We start from the raw sequence: 18,758 nt of genomic DNA, 5'->3' as shown, positions 1-18,758 counted from the left end.
CTGACAGAAGAGCAGTTAGTCTGAGATAGGAGAAGATGAAGCTCTTTTCCTTCAGATAGTACGTCCTATGCTATGTAAAAATATCTACCTTCAAATTAAGGATGTGCACATGAAGCGAGTTCAAGGGGAGGCACCGAAGCTTATTGCAAGGTGGTGGCAATGACCTGGAGGCAGCAGCTCTGGGTTGTTTTCCTTTGACCAATGGCTGCTCAGGGGCAAAGTCGGAAACACAGGATGCTCTGTAAGGTAAAGCCTTGACTGGGTACCGTAGCATCATGTAAAGCACAGACCACCAGGAAGTCACCCAACAGGAAGAAGCTGCTCTCTGGCCCAGGGGTGGCAGGGCAATAAAGTAACCTGTCCTCTGTTTGTGTGTTTTCCAGGCTAGAGCAGGAAATACAAGCACTGGAAAGTGAAGAGTCCCAGATATCTGCCAAAGAGCAAATCATCTTAGAGAAACTAAAGGAGACAGAAAAATCCTTCAAGGACTTGCAGAAGGTGAAGAAAACAAACATGATTTCTCTAAATTATATCCTCGGGGAAGTAAGCACCAGCAAAATGGTGCCAATTGGAGAAAAGGCCAGTTGATATTGATGAGAGGTCTGAGCCACACACTTTGAAATGAGGGGCAGATGTGTGAGGACTAGTGCCATCTCTGAAGCTGAGAGTGGCCTGTCTTCAGGGGTGGGACTGCCTGGCCCGCCCAAAAGCACAGAGAAGAGTCATGAAAAATTAACCCCACCTCCCCATGGTCCAAACCCTTTATATGCCTAATGCCTGAAAAGTCATCTCCCATTAGCCTCTGGAAATCTAAAACCAATTCTTATGAAGCAGATTAAACAGACTCCCCATGGCTTTAAGTTTTTCCTTTATAAAAAGACCAAAGATAAACCGATATCAAATGGGCATGATTTCCAAAAACAAAGTGTCAGTAAAACACGAAATTTTACTGTACAGGCATGCCTCGGAGATATTGGAGGTTTGGTTCCAGACCACTGAAATTAATCAAATATTGCAATTAAGGGAGTCACATGAGTTTTTTGGTTTCCCAGTGCACGTAAAAGTTATGTTTATACTATACTATAGTCTCGTAAGTGTGCAATAGCATTATGTCAAAAAAAATAAAAAAAGGAAAATACCTTAAATAAAAATAGTGCCGTTGGACAGTGGTGCTGACAGATCTACTTAATTGGGGGTTGTCAAAAACCTTCAATTTGTAAAAAATGCAGTATCGAGGCACAATGAAATGAAGTATGCCTGTCTGTGAGAACAGATGGTGCTGTGTAGCAAAGGGAGACTCCATAAAGCCAGCCAGCTATGAAAACTCAGCAGCTCGCCCCATTTTATAACGCCTGTTTCCTCAGGTACCCAGCAGTGATAGGAGAGCAATCTCAACACATTCATTTTAAGTTGGGATTTCTGAGGTCACTTCTCCAACACAACCAAGGGGATTTGGTGAACGATTGAAATAAATCTCTACTGGGAGAAATTCGGGGTATGAGGTGGGAAGGGTAAGGCTTTCCCTTAAATTTCAGGATCCTCAACAAATTTCCCAGAAGGAAAGAGAGCGTGGGGTTTGCCCACCACGGGCAAGTTCTGGGGGAGAAAGGTGGGTTAAATGAGTCAGGGGTCATCTCCCCACGTGTGTAGTGACACTCTGCCCTGCTTTTGTTTCCACAGAGCTTCTCCGGCACGGATGGAGGTAAGTGTAAGCGCTCTCTCCCCATCTGAACCTGAATGTTTTCATCCGTCAGCTTAGAGGGTTTCATTCACACAGGCTCACTGGGAGACGCGATGTGTTGGTGTGTAAGGGCATCAGAAAGAAAGGGGGCGCTGTTTGCGGGTGCTCAGGAGGGCCACGCCCCCGGTCTCCTCAGCCTCTCCTCTTCAAGGACTGCTTCTTGACCAACTCTTTCTAGGCTTACACAGTTGGCCTGGCTCTTCTTCTTCCCATTTGGTCCCCAGGTTTCACAGCTTGGATCTCTCTTGAAATATGTCCAGCCAAGAGTGCCAGCCTCAGGACCAGGTCCCTGGCAGGGATGAGCCCACTGGTACTGGTGGATGGGTCTCTAGGTTACAGTACACATCAGGAGCCCATCATCTGATATTTAGGAAACCCTCCTAAGGCCTCTGGTTCTACTTTGAATCAGAAAACTGCAGTTTCTCCAGCCTTCCAGGGAAAGAGGGCTGGGCAGAACCTCCCTCCCTGTGGGGCATGGTTGGCTGGGAGCCCATGAAGGGTGGGAGCAGGGCCCCGGCTTCCTGACCCCATCCTGGCAAGAGCGGGCCTCCCTCTGCTCACCCTCCCCTGCTTTACCCGTCCCCTCCGCTGTCCTTTGCTGGGGCCATGTGATGAACTTGGGATTGTGTGCCTCTCAGCCTTCACCTTGCTCCTCTAACTTTAGCTGCAAACTCATGACAACCATTTGATTCCCATTTACACTCTGGCCCTCAGCTAGACCTGTCTTAACATGTGGGACTTGTCCAAAGGGTCAGATACCATCTGCTTACCTGGTTCTTATAAGGTCAGCCTCTAAACTAGGAAGATGATCAGGAGCCAGAATACGCGTTGGCATCAGTGTTTGCCCAGGGTCTTTTTTGGAAATACATGGTTAAAGATTTTATAAGGCAGAGATGGATATAATGCATTTTCCTGGATTAGCAAAGACCCTTGCAATAAGGATAATTCTAACTTCAGCAAAAAAGAAAACAAACAAGTGAAAACAAACAAACAAACAAACAAACTGTGGTTTGTTCGGGTCTTCCCCCATCCCCTGGAAGTAAAAGGCAGGGGATGTGGATTTTGGCTCCTTGGGTGATCTTTGGGAAGGTATTGAATTCACGCGCCCAGTGCCTATGCTCAGAGACAAGTCAGGGTCAAGCCAGCAGGGACTCCAGGAGGAGGACCTATGATAGTTCTAGAACATTTTCTAGGGTGTGGCCAAATCAGGATATTTGTTGTGTGCTTTGGGGGTGGAGCACAGACTGAGAAGGTGGCCCTGCCTGTTTTGGGGAGTCGGGGGTGGCAGCATGGGAAGGATAGCGGGCTTCCCACATGCTAGGGCTGCCCTGAGGCCATGTACGTGATCAGCAGTAACACACTAAGTGTCAGACATTGACCCACAGACACCCGCACATCGGAAGCGTGCGCGTCGACTTTTTACACTTTCACTTCTTTTTCTCTCTCCCCTTCTCAAACCAGGGCCTTTCCTAGACTTCTCTCTCTAATTAGGGAAGGGATGGAGCCTGCACATCCTGTCCCAGGGACGGCTGTGCAGGCCATGGAGACCCACAGAGTCTATGACTTGTTAAGAAGCACCCAGGAGGCCACATTATGAGCTCTCCCCTTTTCGTTTTCACCGTGAACGTCTTTCATTTCCTCCTGTACTCTGTACTTCCCACTATTTTCATCTGTTCACCTAAGTAGTTCACAAAGGTGGTAAGAAACCCAGTCGTGACTGAGAAGGGAGCCTGTGGAGAAAATCCCCCTCATCATTCCATCCTCCATCACTTTTTGATGGGATGGGCGAGCTGAGGCTTAAGAGGTTGCGAAAATCTCAGGGATCCCAAGAAATGGCCAGGGAAAAGTTTCCATGGATGGTGATTCCCACCACGTCTGGTTATAACTAAGTCTGGGGAGGCCTTTCCATGACACCACACCAACTGGCAAAGAAAGAAGTGTAAAGGAGGGAACACGTCCTTCCAAGAATGCGGTCAGTGTTTATAGGTCACTCTGTGGTCTGAGGGTAAAAACTCATCATGAAGCACATCCAGTTCAGGGACTTTGAGGTGTCTGGTTATTTTCTCTTTCTTTGATTTCAGAATTGCCGAGACCCTCTTAGAATCAGCCAATTATTGTTATGAAGACCTTACAAAAAAAATGATTGTAGAATAATAATGCCTTAGGACAAATACCCAATTTCTGAAACATGATGATTACAGAGTCCAGGTCCAACTGAAATTATGTAACTGTACAAGATGCTGCAGATAATCAGCAAAAGCATCACCAGTTTAATGAGTTGCCAAGGAGCTGGCTGCTAGTGTGTGCATGTGTAATGACCCCTCTTCAGGTACCCTGTGCTTGCGTGTCCCCCTGTGCTTTTCAGAGAAAATAAAGGTACTAGACTGCTAGCTCACTAGTGGTTTTTGATTACATGGTAGCCTTGACAATCAAGAGCAATGTGTTCTAATCTTGAGTAAAATTTCTTGGCCACATACATTCTGATCCCCTCTCCCTTCCTCCCCACCTACATACATACTTGTATGGAGGAGTTGTCATCGACTAGGTGGGTTGTTTTTACTGCCTTAAATAAGCACAGTGTTTTGTGTAACTATAAATTTCATGTGGTATGTACCTAGAGCTACCTCTGTTCTTTACCCACTGATGAGCTGGTGTGAAACCCTGTCTGTCCTGGGCCCATCTCATCCTTGCTGTTTGAGACTGATCTTTGTAGATGTCCATCCCATCCCAGTCTGGGGCAGCCTGGAACCTTTCCCACATCAAAACCTTCATACCAATTGTTGGGACATCTCAGTGTGTCTTCAGTTGCCCGGAAGTCATGATTTCAGGAGAGTTTTAATCAATTTTGTTTCTCTAGCTTTGGCTGTTTATGTTCTTCATATGGTAAAGATTTCAGCAGTGCCAGAACTAATGAGAAGCACTCACCTTACATCTCTGCTCTATAAGTGACTACTCTCTATCTTCTCAGACCGTGGGAAGGAGCGTGATAGACCACTCTGACTTTGGCAGGAAGAGGGCAGTTTACTGACTGAGGCCACAGGAAGAAATACTCCCTGTGGAAGCTTTGGAGGCCCTGTTTCTCATTCCTTGTGTTAGTTGATCAGACCCCTCTGCTACTGCAGAACCTAAGGGTTTACTACTTAATGACATATTGAGGGGCTGCCCTGTCCTCTTCCTCGTGCTCCACTCCTTGCCACCCCCTTATCTCTAGCAGAAGCCATGGAGCCCCAGCCCCGCAAGAGCTGTAATCCTCAAGCCGGTAGCCAGTGACCACTGGGCAAAGGTAACTCCGTCACCCACTCATACCTGTCAGGGACCTGCCTCCTGGGATGTTGAAACATAAGCGGTAGAAATCACATGCAGAATTCACTGCCTGCCAGTGGCTTTTATTTCTCACTGCTAAAACTTTCAGTATGCAGAGATGTCCTGCACATTCTATATGTAGCAGAGACGCTCCCAGACGTGTGACCAGTCTGCAAAGTCTTACCTGGTCTTAACGGCTTGAGCATCCTTCTCATTTGAATGCAGGAAGTCAGATCTACCAGGATTGCCATTCCATGGATTTCTGGAAATCCTCAGGGAAATTCAGAAGTTCTGCACATCTGCTCTGGTCATCTCTTGTCCCCTACCCTGTCTCTCTAGCCCCACACTGCTGCTCCTTTCTTCCCCTGGGTCACTGTTGGCAACCTCCTCTGACCCCCGCAGGCCCCTCTCGCCGCCAGCTGGTGCTACTTCTGGTCCTGCCTTGTGCTGCCTTGGGGCCCACACCCTCCCCACAGCTCCCCAGAGTGAGAGCAGAGGCTGCAACACAGCTTGAGGAATACTGGCAGTGCAGTTCAACACGGAGAATAGTGGACCACTTAGGACATGTGGCCACGTTCAGAGGCCCTGGCTCAAATCCAGCCCCATTTCAGAGGGTCTCTCCAGGCTGCTTCATGGCCATCTGCCAGCCCACCATCATCTCAAAGGCCCACCTTCCTTCCTTGCAGTGGAGGACCTTCAACTGTGTCTGCCCAACCCAGGACCGAACTCCAGCACACGTGACGCCCCAAGGAGAGACAGTAACCCGCGTCTCACTCCAACCCAGGGCCTGCCTGCCTGCCAACTCCTGACTTCCTGTTCCGTCTCCTTAAAGGGTTGATATAGAGAAATCCATTCTCTTAGGGAAACTCCACCCCATCCGCTCCCACAGAGTGTGTTCTTTGCCCTAAGAACATGATGGTCTAATGTCAGTACATTCTGGGCTATTCAGGCACGTATGAGTCAGCGATGGTCCAGTCGGTATAGAACTGAACTAATCCTAATCTATTAGGATTAGTTTGCAGTCCTCTCCCACCTGAAATTTTAAAAAGGAAAAGTTTAAAAACCTGCCAGCATTGACAGCGTCGATGAGGATACACAGGATGGGACAGATGTGGGAAGGGGGTTGAGGACACCGGGAGGGGGAGTTAAGGGCACTGCCCGGGATCTGGGGTGACAGTGAGCTGAGGTACGTTGTACAGGAGATGCAGCAGATGAGCGAAGATGAGAGTTCCATCTTGGACATGTTGAGTGTGAGTGGCTCTTCAGTGGAAGCATGTGGTAAGCAGTTAGATGTGATCATGGACGAGTGATTGACAAGGCAGGATTCTGGGATGTGGTCCTGACACAGGAAGGAATCGGATCACCTAGAGCTCAGCTTTCTAGAATGTCCCTTTGCTTTCCTACTTCTCTCTGGGGGATACACAGATTTGTCTCCTTGTTTCACCCTGGTGGTTTCCTGCTCTCCTCTAATACTTTGGCACGTCTGTTGACTTCCATGCCCTCCATCTCCCTAAATGGGCTTTCAGATGTTTTCCCAAGCAGAGCCAGTCTCCCTCTTTGGCACGGCCACATTTCTTGCAGTCGAGCTCGTGGTGAGTTCACTGGGTGCTGGTATTTGGAGTCTCAGGATTTTCTAGCTGAAACACCAGCCAGAAGTACTGAAATTGTGGGATAAATTCTGGAATTTTGTTTTAATGCCTATAAAATTAGTCTTCTGAATGAATCAGGCACATAAAGTGATATTTCCAGTTTAAGGAAAGAACCCCAAATCTATTTTCCAGTTCTATTTAAGGCACATTTCTAGTTTGAGATCCCATATTTGGCCAATCCCACCAAGTTGATACTGACTCTCACTAGTTCATCTCTCTCTTTTTTTTTTTTCCTTGCCCCCTGAACTCATTGTACTGTTAGAATCTAGAGCTTTCTGATGAATGTTTTAATACATAGAGCTGTCCTGGGGCTTGAGCTCTCTGGCCAGGATCTCTCCTACCTCAGCTACTCTACTGAATACCAGCCACTGGGCAAATGCTGGTCTTTGTTTGCCCTGATCCTCTCTTGCAGTGGCCGCCTCTGTGGTCCATTGTGTAGGGCAGACAAGCTGCTGTCTCGGCAGTGAACCCATTGGGCCTCCCAACACTGTGCCTAATTGTATTCCCTGTTCTCTGCTACCAGATGCAGTAAATTACATTTCCTCCCAGCTCCCCGACCTGCCAATCCTCTGTTCACGAACAGCAGAACCGTCACCTGGGCAGGACGGAACCAGCAGTGCAGCTGGTAAGTCCTGGGGAGCTATTTGGTTTTGATGCCAGGACTGAGCATGGGGCTTGCATTTCTCTGAGCTTTATTAATGAGGGATGCCCAGATATCCTTACATGGCGGGGGAGGGGGGAGGGGTGTGGAGTCTGTCCTCAGCGCAGCTTCAGATGTAGAATTTACAGTGGCCACGTAGGGCGGGCACTGGGCCCTGATGGGTTTCTAAGAACCAAAGGGGAGGGAGTATTGAGAAAACCATAGAGCATTTTTCCTCCCACTTCAAAGGAGACTGTCTTGTGTCTGTGGTCTTTGTATCTGTCCTCATTCTCAAAGTTAATCTGCACTCTGCCTCCAGGGATTTTTATTTTCCATATTGGAATTGTACAAGATCAAATAAGCTATGCCAGGAAGCTGGGCGGGAGAGGGGAGGTATTTTGAAAGTGTATGAGTATGTTGCTGGAATCCTTTGGGAATCAAGTTGTTTGTATATTGTGAACATATATATTCTCAAGTCTTCCCATTTCTGGAGTTCTTTCTAAAGCTACTGTGGTATACTCAGGAAATAAAAGGAGCACGTAAAGAACATATGTTTCTTGCTAATGTTTCTCACAATTGTGGATTTTAGACAATAATACATTTGTGAGTGTAAAGCATGTAGAGAGCTCTGCTTTGCGCTGTTCAATGCGCACATGCCTCAGAAATCAGAACTGGATGGCCATGAACAATAAATCCCTGTACTGATCTTTTTGCTCTGCGCAGAATTGCACTGAGGGCAGGGGTTGCATGGAAAAGTGAACTGCCAGGGTTGTACAGTTCGTGACAATGTAGATGAACTCGAATCTGAACATCAGGTTATGCTTTACATGACCGAGGTAAATTTATGTTTAAAATAAGTCACCTAAGAACACCTTTTATAAGACAAAATAAACATGGACTGTTAAGTCAGAGGAAATCCTTTATGTAGGCCAACCTGAATATTTTATAAAGCAAATCATCCTTAGTTTAACATAAAAGTACAATAAAAGGGTAAGTATTGACATAATTGTCACACACATTGGCTAAATGTAAGTATTTACTGGGTGTCTCTGTAAACATCCCAGCATGTTATTTTACCTACAGACTCACGGGGTTCTAGAGTTGGGGGGTGGGGACTGTAAATTGCATCTGGTCAAACCCAGGCCAGGTCCATGAATCCCCGGATAAAGGAAAAGAATTTGCAGCTACGGTTGTGCTACAAAGGAACCATTGGCAGTGACTTGAGCTGCGGATTCTTTTAAATACTCCAAGACGCACTTCTGAGATGAACTTGGGATAATGACTCTTCAAGAGTCACATACCCCCCTGCTTGTTATTAAAGTGTTGGTAGTTCCCAATAGTGCATAAACAGCTTTCCAGCCCCTTTCCACATGTTTCTGCACCTCACAGGATGTGCAATATGACCCAACTAGTGGACCAGCTCACAGAGCGGGTAGGCCCGGTGTGTGGGGACTAGTTTTTAAGAGGTATGAAAAGGACTGCTAGACAAGGAATGTAAAGTTCCGGAGTGTTATGTTTCTGGGACCATAGTGCTGTGTGCATGGGAATACAAATATCACCACAAGCTAGCTTCGTTCATCTGCGAAGACATTGTGAAAACGTAGTGACCCAAATAGCAAATGCGTTTGTAACAAGTATTATCTGCTCAAAATTTTCTAAGCAATAAGTTTGCGTGTGCTTTTGTTTATTAAAGAACTAATTAGCATCATTTGTATCTACTGTGAAAATACACAGGTGCAGCGTCATGGAAGGAATTGCGTTTGAAGTGGTTAACTGCTTCATCCAGGCTATTTTTGAAAGAGAGTATCCAGATTAATTATCAATTATGGCTGACAGTGACTACTCAGAGCATGACTCGCGTACAAATTAATGGCACTCGCCCGTGGAATGCTTTCTCCTAGATATGATCCGTCTTGCTTTTGGAAATTTGTGCCGTCTGAGGGCCATTTTAATAAATGTCACTGGTTATTACTCAGTATAATGATAAATATTCTGGTTGTTTGGAGTTGGGGAGGTTTTGGATTCTGTATAAGTGGGAATTTATTTAGAATCATTGCTTTGCAGAATCAGGCATCTCTTCCAATGACTCATTCAGACATGGAAGCCGGGGGACAGAAGCCCTGCAGAGAGGCCCTCACACCACAGTCACACCATGAGATTGGGTCTCCCTCCAGGTGGCCCATTCTGTCTATAAGTGGTCCTGACAGTTGGGAAGTTCTTCCTCTGTTGGAACTATCATTAGTCTGCTGCTTTCATCTGCTACCCGTTGGTCCTTATCCTGCTCTCTGGAGCCCCTCAGAGCAAACCTAAGTTCTGATTTCCCTTTAAGTATTTGAAAATGGCAATTATGTCCTGTCTTTCCCAGGTCCTCACTTTCCATGCCTTTAATGCCCACAGCCCCGGTCTCTTCAGCTCGTCCTGAGTGGATGGGGTTACTTTAATACCCTCTGCCGTGCCTGTCCCTCCCCTCTGAACACTCCCTGCTGAGCCAGTCACCCCGCAGAGCAGGGCTTGATGCCACAGACCATGTGACTCACTTGGTTGTCATCGTGGCCTTTCAGCTTCAGGCTCTAAGGTAAAGCCTCAGAGGTTATGTGACATGTGCCACTACTGGGCCTCCTTTCCTTTGTCCAGTGGAGTCATTGCTCCAGAATCATCTCAGTGGCAGCGATGGTCCATTCCCCACAACTGCACACACACCGCTTCACCTCCTCACATGCAGAAGAACCTACAAAAAAATCCTTTATTTCTGATCTCGAGAGGCGAGAATAAGGATGAGCTATGCACCTGTCGGCCCTTGGTAGATTTGACATGACTTAAATTTCTTCTTGTTAAAGTGTCCTTCGTGAATACTGAGGTCCCCTGGGGTCACTGAGGAGCCTCCGGAAGGTGAGGAGGGGGTTGAGGTGAGGGGACTTGGCAGGCAGGGCCCAGGTGTTCTTTCCCATGTCAAGCACAGCAGCCCTCTGGCACTTGTGTTTCCGTATTGTATTTCTGCATCAGATTTCATTTGAATAAAGGGTTTAACAGTTCTGAAAGGAGAAATCTCTCTTCTCTGTTGCCAGGATTTTTACAGCTCGTGATGGTGGTTCTGAATACCCTCACTTTTCCTCTCAGTTCAGCATCATCTCAGATCTGAAAAGCAAACTTGCATAATTTCTTGCAACATTTTGCTGAGAAAAATGTTGCACAGTTGGAACCACAGTCAGAGGCCGGTAGCGCCCCCTTGGGGATCTCCGGGCCTTTGGGAATCCTCACTGGTACCAGTGGGGCATGGCCATTCAGCCAGTGACAGGTTCTGGCAGTTGTCCTAATATTCAAGGCACACATTTCTGTCTTGTCCACATGAGAACATAGGGACTTTATGGTGACCCAGATGTGCTGTATCTCTGGCATTTGCCTAATCTGTCCAGAGCACTTGAAGAAAAAGGAAAATGAGACTGATGTGCCTAGCTTCTGCTCTTTGAAAATGAACTCTAGAATTTAGCCAGCCGTGGTGTCAGGCTACTTCTATGTCATTTCTGGAATTCCTTCCTTCTTGTTTTTGAAAATCAGAACTTTGATTCTCTGCCTCCTGTACCTTTCCTGGTATATAAAACCCTGTGACAAATCATTGATGTAGGAACTGGGGCCCAGGGCCCAAAGCACTGAGATCGTTTGTATCCCTGGGTGGTTTATTATTTTCCAGTCTTCTCTACTCATCTGGGTTTCAGTGACTTCTTAGCAGTTTCTTTCTGGTATTTTTCAGGCTGAAACCTGTCCTTCTTGACCAAAAAGACTGAAGCAAAATCGATATGAGAAATTGGCTTTGGCTTTTGTTGTCCATCAACATCATGCCCTTGCTGACTTGTTTATTTTAAGTTTAACAAATAACTGTGTCTTGGGAAAACAGTTGATTCAAAGAAGTGTTGGATTACTGGTTTTTTGAAGTTAGAGACTGCCCTCTGGGATGAGAGGGAGGATCCACTGTGAACGAATGTCCTCATTTTCATTGTTTGTTGACATCACGATGCCAATTTTATATCTCCACCCTCAAGAGGCATGAACATAAATGTATATATATAATCATATACTCAGAGGGATAAGACTGTATGTATGTATGTTCATTCAATAAGCCAAGCATATAGTTTCTCTTCCACATTCCGTGTATAATGTCAGCTACTTGATGCTCATTATATTGGGGTGATCTCACTGCTGGGTGGTGGTCCTGGTCTGGCTATCTATCGCCCTATCGCCCTTGTCTAGTACTTGATACATCACTGACTCACAAGCCACACGGGCTGTTCGTGGCACCGTGGAATATCAAAGCTGGATTCCATAAATATGTAGATATACATATATATGTATGTATAGGTATATATATGCACATATACATGTATGGATATGTACTTGTATAATGGAATCACTTTGCTGTGTACCTGAAACTAACACAACATTGTAAATCAACTATACTTCAATTAAAAAAAAAACAACCTGGATATTCTTCATTGTACAAATGGGAAGAATGAGGCCCCAAACTGGGGTGTGACCTGAATAGGAATTCAGACTTACTGTCTTTCTCCCTCCCCGACACCTCCCATCGTACCCCTTCTTACTGACTGATGACAGGGGAGTGTGTCTTTCTATACTTTACACGTGGGCCCTAAGCCTTATTCCTCTGCGTACTGATTACAGTGAGTCAAAGGAAGTGAGCTGGGAGTAGGCTCGGTCGAGGAATTTATTTATTTATTTATTTTTACATTTATTTATTTATTGTCTGTGTTGGGTCTTCGTTGCTGCACACAAGCTTTCTCTAGTTACAGCGAGTGGGAGCTACTCTTCGTTGTGGTGCGCGGACTCCTCATTTTCGTGGCTTCTCTTGTTACGGAGCACAGGCTCTGGGCATGTGGGCTTCAGTAGTTGTGGCACATGGGCTCAATAGTTGTGGTACACGGGCTTAGCTGCTCCGCGGCATGTGGGATCTTCCTGGAGCAGGGATCGAACCTGTGTCCCCTGCATTGGCAGGAGGACTCCCAACTACTGCGCCACCTAGGAAGCCCCAAGGAATTTAAGAATGATTGAATGTTCCGTCCTCACAGAGCACAGAGTCCTGTCTTGTGTGCTCTTGGCTCAATCCTGAAATGGAATCATGCCAGTTGGTGGCCCGCTCTCTGTACTTGTGTCGGGTGCTCTTGTTTCCTCTTCCCCAGGCTCTTTAGAGCCCTTACAGCTGCTCTCTGTCTGCCCAGGCTCTCTGTCTGACAGGGAGCAGGAGAGCGTGAAGAGCCAGGGCAGTAGGTTTGACCTGGAATCAAGCATTCTCTGCTCCTCAGACCCCCTCTCCGGGCCCTGTGGTGTACAGGTATCTTCCTGGGGGCCTCCCACTCTTGCCCACCCCTGGGTCTTTTCAGAACCTAGAAACTAGGATTATCAATCCCTGTTAGAGTCTCTGCTTCTTCAAGGTGGCTCTTCTATCAGTGAGAGAGCTGTGGGGGAGAAGACCCAAGAAAACCAAACACAGAGCTCAGAGTGACGGCACCAATGCAATCACCTATTTGTATCCCTTCGCAGAAACTGGCCACTTTGGTTCTTATTCTTGAATAACAAAATGGAGATGTTATTCCGTTGTCTCACCAGATTATTAGAAGGAATAGCAAACATGCTGTATGTCCTCCAATCTCATTGTCATCAGCGTATAATATTTGGAAATCAATAATTACGTATATCATTTTATAAAAACATACTTCCAGACTTCAATTATCCCATCATTGCAATGTCCATTGGACTGTCTTGTTTCTTTTTTCTCTGTCTCCTGGTCCTTCCTCAGATACTTTTCTTTATGTTCTTTCAAAACAGATGCTCTTTCAAAATCTCTTTCAAGGGCTCCCCAGAAAGCTTCCTCCCCTGAGCAGTATCCCTCTCCTCATTTTTTTTCAATAAAATGAGCACAGATACCAAGCCCTTACAATCCACATCATCGTGTACCTGTGGCATGGGGAGGCTTGAGGGAAGAAGAGGGCAGATTTGAGAGTGTTCTTTGTGGTTAGAGATGAAGGCATGATGTAAGGAAGAGGAGAGGTCTTTGATATACACTGCTTGGCAGCTTAAAAAACAGGAGAGTTTTAAAAATTGTGCACATGCCTCATAAACAAAATATTGAGATTAAAATTTAAGTCTTATTTTCCTACTGGTTCATATCCAACCTCGTTCACATTTGGGATATTACTGGCTGGGAGCTAGAGCAAAATAGAAATACTTATTCATAAACAACACATTTAAGATAAATGTTCACACTTCCTGTGTGGTTTTCTGAATGTCTAATAACATTCTCATGTGTGTATCCATGAAGTCTAAATATTGCTTTAAGAGAGTAGAACGTTAAGGCTATCACCCCTAAAATGGCAATTATGTGAGGGGTGAAGGGGTTAACTAACCTTATTTTGGTAATCATTTTGCATTATATATGTATATTGATCATATTGTACATCTTAAACTTACATATGTTATATGTCAATAATATCTCAATAAATCTGGGGAAAAAAGGCAAAAAAAACCACAAAACGAACCAACAAACAAAAATCATGCCTTTGTGTAAGCCAGAGCTTCTCGAAGGGTTTTCCCGAGTCCTGCTTACTAGAGAAGAGAGTAAAGGCAGATAAGGAATGTGAGACCAAACCTGAAGAAACCTACTAAAAATTTGTGGTTGCTTTGAAGCCCTAGGTCTTATCTTGGGGAAAAAAAATACACATGAATGTTGTCTTTTATGGCATAACACATCTTGGTTTCTTTTATTATAAAAATGTCTTAAAATGTTCTACTCTCATATTCTAGAAATATTGAAAGAACGGTGTATAACCTGTAAATATAAATATTAACCTGTAACCCTAATGAATCCATGTCACTTGTGGTTCCGTTCCAGAGCCATGTCACACTTAACCAAATACAGCTGAAAATCACAGACAAAAAAGGAAAACCCACTAAAAAGAAACTCTGTTCTTTACCTGTTTTTTGAAGAATATTAAAAGGGATCCAATTGATATCTCCACCCAGAAATGCTTCTCATATTCCCTTTTCTTCCCTCCACATTTAACTCTCCAAAGCATGTAACTCTCCACTTGTAACTCATCCACCACCACAAAATGTTCCCTCCCTATCCATCTCCCACATAGCTTTTACTGTCTTTTCCATTAAATTCCTTCTTTATCAACTCTTTATTGTGTGGATCTACTTAACTGTTCTAGCAAAGACCTTCTCCTCGTCATCCCTCCTTTTGATCCAGTCTCAGATTCTAGAAACAGGCAAGGACCAGATGAGGTTGGGGATTTGGATGGCGGAGAAGGGAAAATCGGACCAAAAATGACAGCATTCTCATTGGTGGGTAGAGACAGAAGGACGTCCCTAAAGTTTCCCATGTTCATTATTTGTATCCCATCAGATATGGATATAAAAATAGATATTTTATTCCATACTCTGTATTGATTGCAGCTCAGTGTATCATTTGGTTCACATTTTACTGGATGTTTGGGGTATTGTATGTATAACTGATATTATTACCTTCCTTATTTATAAATATGTCCCACGAGTGTGTTAACAGTGATGGGACATAAGATTTTAACCCAAAACTGTGCCTTTTAATATAAATATAATATTTAAAGAACAGGCTTTTGGAGCCCATGCAGAATTTTAAATGCCTATTCTATTTCTTTGATAGCACATTTTGTAGAAAATCAGGAAATAACAGAGACAGATATTTCTGTTGATATCACTGTCATTGTGTGAGCCCATGTACCTCTATGGCAAATAGTGGTTGGCCTCCCATTGTGTCACTTAAGGGAACTCAAGATCTTTGTGCTGAGCAAGTGAAGCTTTCAAAACGGACATGATGAAAAACCAAGCACTGGATTTTGCTTCAAAATCTTTTTATTTTAAGTGTTAACCGTGATCAGATTGCATCTTATTACACAAGCAGATGGAATAATACCATTGCAATTGTTTTAATGAGTACAAACATTAGTCACTGTGTATACTTTTTCATTGGTGTCATATTACATAAAGTATTTGTGACTAGATTAAAGCAACAAATTAGACTTTTCAATTAGTAGTATCTGTTTCACAGGTATGTATAGCAGGTACCTTCTATACAAAAGACTCTAAGGTAGGTGTTGGGAGGGAGGGGGAATCATAGAAAGATGTCAGGCAAAAAAGTAGTCTTCAAGGATTCTAAGAATCTATGGAGCTAATAAAACATTCCCACAAATAATTATATTACTGGGTGGAGAGTGTTAAGACCCTTCAGAGAGGTTCAGAAGAAGTGTTCAGAGAATCTTGAGAAGAGAGGGATGACTTAGAGATGGGGTGATCAAAGAAAGGTCATGGAAGAGGGCGCACTTGACCTGGGCATCGATGAATGAGTCATATTTAGATAAAAAAAAAACCTCAAGAGAAGGACTTTTCAAGAGAAGAGAATCTTAACAGCAGGAAATGTTAGGTGTGAGAAGGTGGTTTTGGGTTGCTCTAGAGGGAAAGAAAGCAATGAAATGTGTGATTAGGAAGGTGGTTTGGATCTTTTTAACACAGTTGGGGAACTTGTAGTTCTTCAGAAAGAGGTAGGGACTCAACGGTGATGACGAGAGAGATGTGACATAGGACTCTAGGGTCTGCCAGTGGAGAAGGGACAAAAGGCAGTCTAGGCAGAGGGAGAGCAGGCGCAGGGATGAGCAGTCATGGAAGGATGTCCTGGGAATAGTGAGAACTTTGTTATGACCTGAACGTATGTGCAATGAGAGTGGTTGCAAGACAAGACAAGAAAGGAAGGTTGCAGACAAATGCCAAAGGAAATTACATGCCAAGCTAAGGAGTTTGGTGTTTAGCCTCTACAGACACAGGAGCCAATGAAGGGTTTGTGAGTAAGGTACTCTGTGGGCAGAGTAGAGCCTAGGCTAGCAGAGGTCAGCTGACTTTTTCTATAAAGGGCCAGATTATAAATATTTTAGACTTTGTAGACCACATACGGTCTCTGTTGCATATCTTTTTTTTCCTTTTCTCTTTCTTAAGTTCTTTCTTTCTTTCTTTCCTTCCTTCCTTTTTTTTTTTTTTAACTATTTTTTTAAAATATAAAAACTATTCTTTGCCCCTCTGGCCATGCAAAACCAGGTCTCAGCTGCCTTTGGCCTTCTGGCGATGAAAAGACAGAAGTAGTGGGTAAAAATCAGACACGGGTTATTGTGCAGAAGAGGGCCTGGTCTAAGGCAGTGGTGATGGAGATAGTGGTGAGGACATGCGTGGGGAAGGATCTGAAATAGAATTAGTCTCAGCAGTTGTTCAACTATGGGTAATTAGGAAGAAAAGGAACAGTCAGGTATGATTCTGAGGCTTCTTGCTTGAAAGACTAGGTAGTAAAGCTGCTGTTACTTCACACCAAGACTATGGGGGAGTTTTGAGAGAAGATGGATTCAGTTTTGCAGCCGCAGAGTTTGATGTATCTGTGGGTCGTTCAGGGAAAGGGTGTCTGGGCACAGTTGGCTCTGTAAATCTGAGGCCCAGTTTCCTCCCATCCAGAACACGTGCCTCACAGGGAGCCTCTGAGTTAATAGATTTGAAGGTATGAAGTGTCACGTGAGTCTACAAGACAGGAAAGAGCTGGTCCTTCGGAAGCTTAGACTGGCAGCAGGATTTGGGATGAGTTGGAGAGGCCAAGACCGGGCCTGGGAAGACCAGGTAGGAAGCTCTTGTGATCGTGTAGAGAAGAGGAAGTAGTGTCTCAGATTGAGTGGTGGCAGTGGAACAGAAAGAAGGCGGCAGGTGAGAAGGACATTATGGGGCAGAATCTCGAGGATCTGGCACTGTGCATGTGGGGGAAGAAAGAGGCTTTCTGGGAGCGTTCTCCTCAAATGCAAGTGTCGTGGGATGATGCCACCTCTGGTCTGTTCTTTTCCTGGTTCTTATCTTAGAAACCTAACAAAGAGACTGAAGCTCACAGAGCATATAATCTGACTCCTTTCACAGTTTTCGATATTTGCAAATATCCTCTTTTAGAGTACAGTAGAGGGTGGCCATATGCCACCTGTGAAACCCTTTATGTAATCTCCATTACGGTAAAGGGAAATGTCTAAAAACCAGTAGGATACTCAGCAAAAAAATGTTTTTAAAGATTTAAGATTTTGGAATGAGGTTACGTCTTAACCAGGGCTTAAGGATTGTCTACAAGCCTAGGGTTTGCTCACAATCGAGGTAAACTTGCATGTTGTCAGCCTCCCTGTAATGTGTCACATTGGATCTCAGCAGTCGCTCGTGGCCTTATTTTAGCTTATCTTCCTTGAAAATGTGAGTGCCATTGAGTGATGGTAACTCTGTACATGTGTGTTCCCAGTGCATTTAGCTGCTGTGTTAAAACATATATATAACCACCTCTGTCCACAGTGCACTCACTCTAACACTCAAGATGCTTGACAGTTAGACTAGAAAGGGCACAACACCTTTTTTTTTGTCTGTTTGGCAATTAACCATTCACTGGCTTTTTTTGTTGTAACATGCACTTCCTTTCTCTTGTTTTCGTTCAAGCTGTGTACGCCATGGAAATTAATGTGGAGAAAGACAAACAAACAGGAGAGACCAAGACTCTCTCTACATCCACCATTGGCCCAGAGGGGGTGCATCAGAGAGGAGTCAAAGTCTTTGATGATGGTACCAAAGTAGTGTATGAGGTGCACTCAGGAGGCACCGTAGTAGAAAACGGAGTGCACAAATTAAGCTCAAAGGATGTAGAAGAGCTTATTCAGAAGGCTGGACAATCAAGCGTAAGAGGAGGGCACGTGTCAGAAAGGACTGTGGTTGCAGATGGGAGCCTCAGCCACCCTAAGGAACACATGCTCTGCAAAGAAGCCAAGTTAGAAATGGTCCATAAGTCTAGGAAAGATCATACTTCCGGGAACCCAGGGCAGCAGGCTCCAGCCCTCAGCACTGAAGGGCCGGAGGCAAACTTGGATCAGCCAGTCACCATGATTTTCATGGGCTACCAAAATATCGAGGATGAAGAGGAGACGAAGAAGGTGCTAGGCTATGATGAAACCATCAAGGCTGAGTTGGTCCTCATTGATGAAGATGATGAGAAGTCATTGAGGGAGAAGACGGTGACAGACGTGTCCACTATTGATGGGAATGCAGCGGAGCTGGTGTCCGGGAGACCCATCTCAGACACCACAGAGCCCTCATCCCCTGAAGGAAAGGAAGAGAGCCTGGCCACGGAGCCAGCCCCAGGTACCCAAAAGAAAAAGCGCTGTCAATGCTGTGTTGTCATGTGACTACTTCTCTCCTCCCTTTTCTTCCGGGCAGCCTCTGTGCTCTCCACCACTTACGTAGACCTCACTGTACCACTAACTGCGATACTGTGAACTGGAAGCAAACACCTGCCTTGCCTTGCAGTTGGATTGCTTTGATCCCTCTTTTT

General features: G+C 45.0%; 1 protein-coding gene across 4 annotated transcripts in view; it reads left to right on the top strand.

The window, feature by feature from the left end:
- The window catches only part of PALM2AKAP2 (PALM2 and AKAP2 fusion), a 335,745-nt gene that overhangs the window by 126,362 nt on the left and 190,625 nt on the right, over positions 1-18,758 (top strand). For 3 of the 4 annotated variants that reach the window (XM_057720830.1, XM_057720829.1, XM_057720828.1), the window contains exons 4-7: positions 384-498; positions 1,681-1,702; positions 7,217-7,318; positions 17,873-18,568. In XM_057720830.1, coding sequence (XP_057576813.1) covers positions 384-498; positions 1,681-1,702; positions 7,217-7,318; positions 17,873-18,568 — 935 coding nt within the window. The remainder of the gene's footprint in view (positions 1-383; positions 499-1,680; positions 1,703-7,216; positions 7,319-17,872; positions 18,569-18,758) is intronic. The other variant, XM_057720831.1, reaches the window with a different exon arrangement.

The sequence above is a fragment of the Hippopotamus amphibius genome, chromosome 2 (genome assembly GCF_030028045.1).
Source record: "Hippopotamus amphibius kiboko isolate mHipAmp2 chromosome 2, mHipAmp2.hap2, whole genome shotgun sequence".
In the NCBI taxonomy this organism is placed as follows: domain Eukaryota; kingdom Metazoa; phylum Chordata; class Mammalia; order Artiodactyla; family Hippopotamidae; genus Hippopotamus; species Hippopotamus amphibius.
The sequence above is the reverse complement of the archived record's forward strand: the minus strand, read 5'-3'. Positions and strand labels throughout refer to the sequence as shown.